The following is a 9,772-nucleotide window of genomic DNA, read 5'->3' as shown; positions in this document are numbered from 1 at the left end:
GGGGGGGGGGGGGGGGGGGGAATGAGAAATGGAACCACATTTGATTCAAATAGATAAACTCTAAAAAAAATAGATTGCTTGAAATGATTAAAAGGATAGAATAATTCCTTTATAAGTAATACACGTGTTAAAGGCGGGAAGGGAAAGGGGCCGTACATTAATGGAAGGGGTCGCCCGAGCAGCAACAACAATGCTTGCGAATCCAGCGGGACCCACCACAAAGGGCTATGAACAAAAAATAATCCCATACCCAAAGACACGTGTCCACAGCAAATGCCGTGTAGAAGCAGAGCAACCGAAAGCTGATGGGCCCCACACCCCCAACTCCCTCTCGCTTTTTGCACACACCAAAAGCTACCCTGATTGAACTTCGCGACCTGCCATCCAGCTGGCTTTCATCTTCGTGTCCCTCTCGCTGCCTTGCACGTGGCGTCTCGCTCCAAATCTACCACATAAATGGGACCCTTAATAATTATCATAATCATCTCATATATTGTTGAAATAGTTTATCATATTCAAATTGGTCGAGTAATTTTATATTGAAAAGGGCATAATCGCCAAATTCATAGATTTTAACTGTGGGGCCCAGGGATAGGCACGACAAAAATAAAATCCTAATTATTTAAATGCTCAACTCTCCCGAAGATGGACTGGTGGCCCAATCCGAGTTGACGACATCACGTTGGGCCTTTAAGACCATAGGTTCGATATGGGGCTTGATGAACATAGGCCCGCAATAGGCCTTTTGGACCTCTAAGAACGATTTTTTTAAATACAAAACGAGTTAAGATGAGAACAAATTCATACCGCGATTTGCACAGCGGGCAATGGGTACGAATCGTAAATTATATGAAACTAAAGGGGCATTTGGGGAACGTAATTTTCTATTTAATAGACCAGTTAATTTTTTTGAAAAAATCAAGATACAAGAAATCTAAATTTAAAATTTAGATATTTATTAGATTAAAAAAATATATATGAACCTCAAATTGATAGAGATATTTTAAAAATTAAAAAGTCTATAAATACGAAATTAAAGTTAAAAAAAAAGGAATATTAGAAAAGAAAAAACAGCGAGGAAACCTTATTTGGACCGGCTGCAAGGAGTCAGTTAGGGTAGTTTTCGCAATAGTGCGGCTACTATATAAAGGGTGAAACACCAGTGCTGGCGATTTAGGGCGTAACAGAAGAAACAAGCCGTTGAAGAGGGCTCTCTATTGTGGAGCGTATTTTATCCTATTTTCAATCGCTTTTAGTCCTGAGATCGAACCTGATAACTTCAAGTATGCTTCCTGTTTCTCGTTTTTGGAGATTACTTTCCTCGCACTTCGCCCTTTTTCTTTCGCGTTCTGTATTTTACTCTTCTTGTTCTGGTTCGTAGCCTTTTCATGCTTTGCAGTAATTGATTAGGATGTTTCGATGCAGCTCCGTCTCCATGTCTGTGTGCGTTTTGTGTGCTTGGGGCGGGGGGTTTATGATTTTGTTTAAGCATCTGTCTAATCGGATTATTGCTTTGGCTGTGCAGATGGATCGGTACCACAGAGTTGAGAAGCCAAGGGCTGAGACTCCAATTGACGAGAATGAAATTCGGATTACAAGCCAAGGACGGATGCGCAACTATATCACATATGCCATGACCCTACTTCAGGTTTCTCTCTTCAGATGCTTTTCATAAGTTTGACCTTTTTTTCTGGGGTAAAAATCTTTTTAAAACTCTTAATGCGTACTGTGAATCCGTTGGTGTAAAGCGCAGTCTCTCTATGGAATTTACAAATTGTGAGTTCTGTTTGGTATTCAGAGTGCTATTAAAAGTAATTGCGTTGGCTACATCCAGCTGTTCGGCACAAAGAAATTGTTAACTTATTTTCGCTGTGTTATGTGCAATAATCTGAGTACGTTGGGATTTTTTTTTCATTGTATTGTGGTGAGAAAAATTTCTTTCATGCTGTAGTATATGCTCCCCTATGCTCTTCAAACATATGATCTGGCTAATAGTTTTATCAAAATTTGAAGTCCTTTCACTTCATGTATGGCTCTAGGTGGTTACTATCTTAAAATATTAAATTCTGAGTTTCAATGAATCTTGATATCGGTTATATTTTTATATGCTTCATCTTAGCGGGTTTTCATAGGCATTTAGGTCATGCATGCTTCAAAAACTTAAGGCAGCCTCAGGCATTTTCTCTTGAAGAATGAGGTGTAAGCCTATATATATATATTTAAAGAAAAGAAGTCACGGACGCTAATGGCTGGAAAGCTATGTATTACGAAACATTATGATTATACCCAAGTGCATAATAGTCATGCCCGTCAATTCTCCCTTTCTCAAATAAGGTTTATGATCTTCATTGCTGCTCAAGTGTTTTTCTATGTTTTGGTAATAGTAAAAAAGGATAAATTGCTAATTGTTGTTGGATTTGTACGACATACGAAATTGACTCTTGAAGAGAGAATGAGCACATGACTTACACCTTTATGTGTCCTCATGAAAGTTAAGTGTTTATGAATCAGGGAAGGTACATGTAGTGATGAAAATATGTGCCTCAAAATCCCTTATTTTACATTTTTTATCCTAGTTACTCTATGTTTTAGAGGACAATGCACGGTATTATTTTATGTATATTACACTTGTTTGATGATTACATTTTCATTAATTTGTCAATTAGTTGAAACCTTTGTTTACCCTTTTTGAAACTTTATGCAGGAAAAAGGTTCTAATGAAATTGTTTTCAAGGCTATGGGAAGGGCTATAAACAAGACTGTGACAATTGTGGAATTAATCAAGGTTTGCTATAATAGTTCATGTTGCTGATGCTCAACCACTTGATTACTTTTGAGATTGGGCTTGACAATATGTTGTTGGTAAATGCAGAGGCGAATTGTAGGTCTTCATCAGAATACCTCAATTGGCTCCACAGACATCACTGATACATGGGAGCCCTTGGAGGAAGGCCTTCTTCCGTAAGAGTATTTTAATCAATATGTCATGCAAGGATTATTTAATCTACCCTTTTACTTTATATTACCATATTCATTATTTTGATGCATGAGTCTTTGAACACGTAAAAAAAAATTCCTCTAGTGTTGGGCTTTGGTTTCACAGAGTAATTTGATTGTTGTTACAGATTGGAAACAACAAGGCATGTATCGATGATTGTGATTACCCTTTCGAAGAAGGAATTAAATACATCCTCTGTGGGGTGAGTCCTTACTCGCTTTTAATGTCTCTCAAAGGTGCTTTTTAAAAAATAAATGAAAATAAATTATGTTCGATGATATGAGACTGTTGAATTTGCATGAAGATCTTCTCATGTTATTTATAAACAAAACCTTAAGTTCATCTTCTCTCTCTCAGATTCAGTTGTTAAAAATGTTCAGATATTCAAGGTTTTGCATATTTAGGATCCGTGTATTGAATAATTTTACTAATAATTTAATAAGTTTTTTTGGTCTTACTCTTTAGATTTGTTAGTCTTCGTATCTGAATTGTGAAAATGCTCTTCTAAAAATGAACATTTGTCTCACGCATTACTGTTGCTTCAGGTATCAGCCGCCACTTCCTGCTGAGTTGGTGAAAACATTTGTAGAGTATGACTACGAGGGAGGTAAGACCTGTCCTATCATACCTTTTTATTTATTGTTAAACTTTTTGCATTGGGAAGTGGACAACCTATTGTGATTGCATACTGCAGAAGGCTCACCTCATGATCAGGGTCCAGGACGAGGCAGAGGTCGGGGCCGCAGTGGCAGAGGAAGGTCTAGGGGTAGAGGTATGTAGAGTTTGATTTTGTTTATTCTTCTTAATCCCTTCATCATGTTGTTGTTCATGGAAGGGTATGGCTTTTATCATTTTATGGCTGGCTGTAGTTCATTTAGTTTATTGCTTCAAGTAGAGCATGTATGACCCGTAACAATTTGTTTTTGTTTTACAATGATATTGGTTTTAGGACCCCCAGGTAATGGCTTTGTGGGTAATGAATATGATGATGGAGATTGGGACCGTAATAGGGGTGGTAATGGAAGAGGAAGGGGTCGAGGGAGGGGTGGTGGTAATTTCCGTGGCCGTGGAAGAGGAGGATACAATGGACCTCAATTTGATTTACAGCAAGATGGAGGATACAATCAAGACTTCCCACCTCAAGGCCGTGGTATTTTCTTACTTCCTTTTTTGAGTATGGTTTATTTAATAAATTAATCTTTGATTAGCCATGGTGTTTTCTTAATAAATTTCCTTGTCCTTGATGTTTTAGTGGGTTTTTTGGTTCATGTTCCGTATTGAGTTGGCCATGAAATGTTCAGTTTAGTTTGATATTTCAGCTCCCACGCACCCTTGTTTTGAGCTCATGGAAGCGTTTGTTTGTATTTTCAGGGCGTGGGCGTGGAAGGGGCGGGTATCGTGGAAGGGGACGTGGTTTCAGAACTAATGGAGGAGGACCGATCCAGGCTGCTGCATGAGAGAGATGCTGAAAGGTTAAAATCCTAATTTTATTCAACATGATGGATGAGTCCTGTAATGAATGATGTATCATTAGGGTTTTCGCTTCTTTTAGTTGCCGGTTGCAAAGGACAACTATATTAACGGTAGGAATTTGGCCTTTTTTTTCCTTTTCTTTTGGAGTCGTAATTAGATGGAATGGAAGCAAGTGTTTGAAAGAGCCGCCGCTATGTGAGGGTGGCGACTCGTTTTCTTGTAGATTTAGGTGAGCTGCTTGACGTTTGTATTTTATTGTTTAAAAATTTCTTGGTCGGACAGTGTATTCTTTTATTTGAGTTTTCAGGATCTTCTGGCGTCCTTCAACGCTCTCCTTTCAGTTCTCTATCATTTATTTGTTCTTTGCTCCTCACCCTTTCTTCACTATTTCTATAGTCAAGTTTTTTGTGCCCATAAATTATTGTGTTTTTTTTTTTTAATATGTTTAAATACTCGAGCCTGTCGTTTGAAACAATAATTTTGGTGGTGGTTGGGGCGAATTGAGTTGTAGACAATGATTTAATGATAAAATAATTCACTATTTTCACGTATTAAAAGAAGAGAATACACGGCCTTGAATCCTGGCCTGCGGACATTTAGTACCAATAGATAATAATAATAATATTAAGTCTTTTTTATTCTCAAATTAGTAAAAGCGCATACAAGTATATAGAATTTCCATTGAAATGGAGTTGGTTTACAATTGCTTTTATTATCCAATCTTGTAGGTTTTAGAATTTAGATAGATTTAGTCTGTTTTCCTTTGATTTAAGAATTTTTTTCTTGTTTTCAGGGGGAGTTTCCGGTAAATTAATGTTCTAATAGAATGATATTTGATGTTTTTTCAAAATGCCTAATTAAAATATTCATTTGATTCAATTTTGCCCCAAAGCCCTAGTAGCTATATAAAGCAAGGTGGTCCTTTTGGGTTTTAGAATACCAAGATTCTCATTCGCATTTGCCATACCGGGCCAGCAATTCCGCCACCAACTGCAACCACAAGGCTTTTTTGGCAGGAAACTTGGAAGTTTCCGATCCTCCTCCGGTGCCTTCTGATAATCTCCCCGATGGTTCAAAACTCTCCACAACCGCCGCCACTTGAGGAGCAACAACCACAGAAACCGCCAGAACCATTGCCGAAATCTTCCCAAGATGATGAACTAGACGAAGAGCTACGTAAACTTCTGATTCCCGATGTTAGGGATCTTCCTTTCGCGCCTCCCTCCGCCGTCGAGACCAATTTCGTCTCGTATTTCGCTCCTGGCACGTTCACTGTCGCCGTATCTTTTTCGAATTCACAATGGAGTTTTATTGCCCTAACTAAACCCTAAGCCCTCTAATTAATCTGACTAATTGGTCGTCTCATTTCCAGATTTTATGAAGGAAGGTCATGATCAGTACGTTTACCGCCATGCCAACGGGTAACGATTTTAATATCTCTTTCTAGTTGATCCGAAGTACAATTCCCCGCTCATCGTAATTACTTATCTGCCTTGTTTTTCTTATTCTAGCTTGTGTGTGATCGGCTTGGCTCCTACGCATATTGCATTCAAAGACAGTAGTGGTATCACAGCTGTTGATTTCAATGTAGGGAAATCTGATCGCAGTAGCTTTAAAGTCACTGGGAAACGCAAGAAGGTATGAAAATGGTAACTGCGGACTTGCGAACTGGTTCGCGTTACCGATTTCTAAAGAAACAGTGTTGCTAGAAATTAAAGTACGTCCATTGTGATAAAACCTCACTTATTGTTAAGGTGCTGGTAGCCTCTTGTGAGTTCTGTTGCTTTGGATTTCATGAAACTATCGTCACGAGAAGATTATGTCAATGTCCTCCATGATTCTTTATGACTTATATGTTTTTTTTTTTGTTTTTTTTTTTTACATTTCTTCAGCATATCATAGACAGAACATGTTTCAGAATCAGCTTTGGCTGTGGAGTTCTTTTGTTACTATGGATATTACTTTTTAGTAGAATTTTGAGGCATCATTAGGAATGACATCCGGAGGATTTACATGTATGATGGGAAAACTTTTTACTGAATTTCTTTCAACAGTTCCTTACAACTTGAACTATGATTTTTGAGGCATCATTAGGAATGACATCCGGAGGATTTACATATATGATGGAAAAACTTTTTACTGAATTTCTTTCAAGAGTTCTTACAACTTGAACTATGATTTTTCGCTCTGGTCCCGTATGTGAATCCAGATACTGGGATTGAATTTTCTGTGCTGAAGTCATCAGTGTAATTTTGCAGAATGCGCAATTCTTTGAGCCCAATTCTGCTATATGTAAAGTCTGCACCAAAGATGCCTCATATATTGTAAGGTTGGATGTTTTTGCTTTTCACCAATTAGCTTCTCTTCAATTGCAACTCTGATAATTTATGCTATTATTGTTAGGTGTTCTGTTAAAGGTTCTCTATTGGAAGTTAATGATCGCTTGATGAAGCAGCCAGAGTTACTCAAAAATGTGGTGAGCATGAGCTTTCAATTTAATGGCCGATACTGTTTGGGAAAGCCTTGTTGTTCTACGTTACTAATATTTGTGCGATCTGTTGTTTCCCATGTTTCTGTTTTTAGTATTGTCGTGATGATTAGATCATTACCTTCAATTATGACGATTTTAGTGTTCATTGCTGATTCACTTGCCTCGAGAGGGAAAAAAACAATAATCATATTATTACAGGCTCACAGAGAAGGCTACATTGCTATTGTTATGCCAAAGCCAGCAGATTGGGTGAAAGTTAAGGAGTCATTGCTGAGCCTCGAAGAGTACAAACGATTGAGAGAAGTGTAGCTGCACCCAATCATTGGTCGCATATAAGTAACTTTCAGATTTCTTGCTTCCTCCTCCTTTTTAACTCGACAGCCACCTCTATTTGTCTATTTGATTTTGAAATTGGGATATTTTTAATTTAAGTTTAGTTAGTGGAATATTATTAAAAGTTCGTTAGATATTGAATTGAGATTGAGTTCAAAATTAGAGAAAAATTAGATAGATAATCTTGGTTCGAAATCAATCTCTTGTTTTTGGAGATAATTTTAGTTCGAAATCAATCTCTTGTTTTTGGGGATTATCTTAGTTCGAAATCAATCTTTTGGAGATTATCTTAGTTCGAAAACAATCTTTTGTTTTGGAGATTATCTTAGTTCGAAATCAATCTTTTGTTTTGGAGATTATCTTAGTTCGAAATCAATCTTTTGTTTTGGAGATTATCTTAGTTCGACATCAATCTTTTGGAGATTATGGAGATTATCTTAGTTCGAATCCAATCTTTTGGAGATTATCTTAGTTCGAATCCAATCTTTTGGAGATTATCTTAGTTCGAAATCCAATCTTTTGGAGATTATCCTAGTTCGAAATCCTATCTTTTGGAGATTATTTGAGTTCGAAATCCAATCTTTTGGAAATTATCTTATAAATAAAATTACAAACTCAGGATCATTTCCTAAACGGTGAATTTAATCTTTTGATATTATATAATGTTGTCTAAAATAGCCTTTATAAACTCAGTATCATTCTATAGATTTTGAATTTAATCTTTTGATATTATATAATATTGTCTAAAATAGCATTTTTTGAATTTTTGAATTTAATCTTTTGATATTATATGATATTTTGTCTAAAATAACATTCATTGATTATCCTTAAATTATGATTCTATTCTTCCCTAAATTAGATAAATTAGAGTGTAAACGGAACTTTCATCTACACAATAATTAAAGGGTTATGGAGGTCCCTCGATTTTGTTCGATGGACATGTGACGATTTATCTATTTGATTCCAATAGAAAGTTTGTGACGATTTATCCATTAATTACAAGGGTTACTGAGGTCCCTCGATTTTGATCAATGGACATATGATGATTTATCTATTTGATTCCAATAGAAAGTTTCGTATTTTAATAGTCACCTGTTTTTAAGGTTTGATCATTGAATAATAATATTCCAATAGAAAGTTTCGTATTTTAATAATCAATCAATGTGCAATAGTTATAATCAATGAGCAATAGTTGTAACGGCCTGGCTCATAGGTATAAAATAAGTCACTTTATTTAATAAAAATATTAAATACGAATTTCTCTAGGATATATTTTTTAAATTTAACTTAGTTATATGAAACTCATTATTAAGCAAATATAAATATTATAATTTTTTAATTGATTCATAAATTAAAGTAAAAAGACTTTAACTAGATATATCTCAAAATGTAATATATAAATAATATTAAAAAATTAAAAATTACTATATATATTTATATATTATACCTAATTAAATATTTATAGGACATAAATTATTTATTTGATTTGAAAACATAAAATATTAAAATAAAAAAAAGAAGAGAATTTAATAAAAATAAATATGAGAATTGAACAAATTATATCAATTATTCAAAATAAAATGGAAAGATATAACCCTAGATTGGGGAGACTGAAATCGCTTTTCGGAATAACAGTGACTGTGATTGAGGAAACTGAAATCGCTTCTCGAAAATTGTTGGTAGACGAAGCCGAAAAACCAATGTGAAGCGTAGCAGTTGCAAAATATCGACTTATCAGAAAAGGTGGTGAGGGTGCACTTATCGACTATAGGCACAAAACTGGGGCTCACACCCACCCATAAAGGTGGTGAGGTGCACATGTCGACTATAGGCACAAAACTGGGGATTACACCCTCCATCAAATCTTTTTGTTGAATTTTATAAATGGTAAATATTCTTATTTTTAAAAAATGAATATATATTATAAAAGTAAGTGAGTTTTTTTTTTTTTTTAATAAAACCCTATAAATATAAATATGTAATTTGATAAAAAAAAAAAAATTATAAAGGTTCAAAATTCAAATCTCACCAACCTAATAAATTAGTTTTATCCTCAAACTTTAAAAAAAAAAAATTTTAAAATAAATATTGAGTTTGAAAATAATTCGTATATATTTATTCTCGACAATCAAATAATTCTATGTTAAAAGATAAGAGTCCATTGAGATGGTATTGAACAATAAAATTAACTATTCTAACTGGGACTAAGCTCATTACAATTAAAGAGAACATTAATGTAATTTTGAATGAGAAAATTGAAAAAATATACACATGTTAGGTGTTGTTGGTTTAATTTAGTCATAATAAAGTTTTAATTATTACATTTATTATTGAATTTAGAAAAAAAATTAAGAAAAAATGTATGCAGCTTGAACTTGTAATACGTCAAAACATCGAGTCGTTTCAATTAATAAAATAGGTTGAAAATGCACTGTATTGTCATTATCTTTTGATCATACATTTTAAGTGACTAGTTT

The 9,772-nt window shown here is 34.8% G+C and overlaps 2 protein-coding genes across 5 annotated transcripts; both read left to right on the top strand.

Annotated features, from left to right (window-relative positions):
* The first annotated feature begins 1,137 nt into the window (after positions 1-1,137).
* LOC111443618 (ribonuclease P protein subunit p25-like protein) lies at positions 1,138-4,819 on the top strand. 4 transcript variants are annotated; one of them, XM_023081521.1, is made up of 9 exons: positions 1,138-1,283; positions 1,526-1,648; positions 2,705-2,785; positions 2,873-2,961; positions 3,126-3,200; positions 3,544-3,605; positions 3,693-3,770; positions 3,948-4,148; positions 4,370-4,819. In XM_023081521.1, the coding sequence occupies exons 2-9, from the start codon at positions 1,526-1,528 to the stop codon at positions 4,453-4,455; spliced, it is 795 nt and encodes a 264-aa protein (XP_022937289.1). In that variant the 5' UTR covers positions 1,138-1,283; the 3' UTR covers positions 4,456-4,819. The 4 variants fall into 4 exon arrangements, with proteins under 4 accessions (XP_022937289.1, XP_022937290.1, XP_022937291.1 ...); XM_023081522.1 differs by having other exon boundaries at positions 1,174-1,251; XM_023081523.1 differs by lacking the exon at positions 1,138-1,283 and adding an exon at positions 1,290-1,373.
* A 558-nt stretch (positions 4,820-5,377) lies between these two features.
* LOC111443247 (protein Simiate) lies at positions 5,378-7,431 on the top strand. Its single transcript, XM_023080978.1, has 6 exons — positions 5,378-5,734; positions 5,844-5,892; positions 5,983-6,109; positions 6,730-6,800; positions 6,875-6,947; positions 7,161-7,431. Exons 1-6 carry the CDS (start codon positions 5,539-5,541, stop codon positions 7,269-7,271), a joined length of 627 nt encoding a protein of 208 aa, XP_022936746.1. The 5' UTR covers positions 5,378-5,538; the 3' UTR covers positions 7,272-7,431.
* The last annotated feature ends 2,341 nt before the right edge of the window (positions 7,432-9,772 follow it).

The sequence above is a fragment of the Cucurbita moschata genome, unplaced genomic scaffold (assembly GCF_002738365.1).
Source record: "Cucurbita moschata cultivar Rifu unplaced genomic scaffold, Cmos_1.0 Cmo_Scf00005, whole genome shotgun sequence".
In the NCBI taxonomy this organism is placed as follows: Eukaryota; Viridiplantae; Streptophyta; class Magnoliopsida; order Cucurbitales; family Cucurbitaceae; genus Cucurbita; species Cucurbita moschata.
The sequence above is the reverse complement of the archived record's forward strand: the minus strand, read 5'-3'. Positions and strand labels throughout refer to the sequence as shown.

What these genes read in the sequence shown, in the direction of transcription:
- LOC111443247 (XM_023080978.1), top strand. Translation starts at nt 5,539, where the DNA reads ATGGTTCAAAACTCTCCACAACCGCCGCCACTTGAGGAGCAACAACCA. An exon ending in GATGCCTCATATATTGTAAG is followed by an intron (nt 6,801 to 6,874) that starts GTTGGATGTTTT and finishes TATTATTGTTAG; the next exon opens with GTGTTCTGTTAAAGGTTCTC. An exon ending in CAGAGTTACTCAAAAATGTG is followed by an intron (nt 6,948 to 7,160) that starts GTGAGCATGAGC and finishes ATATTATTACAG; the next exon opens with GCTCACAGAGAAGGCTACAT.
- LOC111443618 (XM_023081521.1), top strand. Translation starts at nt 1,526, where the DNA reads ATGGATCGGTACCACAGAGTTGAGAAGCCAAGGGCTGAGACTCCAATT. An exon ending in AGGAAGGTCTAGGGGTAGAG is followed by an intron (nt 3,771 to 3,947) that starts GTATGTAGAGTT and finishes TATTGGTTTTAG; the next exon opens with GACCCCCAGGTAATGGCTTT. An exon ending in CTTCCCACCTCAAGGCCGTG is followed by an intron (nt 4,149 to 4,369) that starts GTATTTTCTTAC and finishes TTGTATTTTCAG; the next exon opens with GGCGTGGGCGTGGAAGGGGC.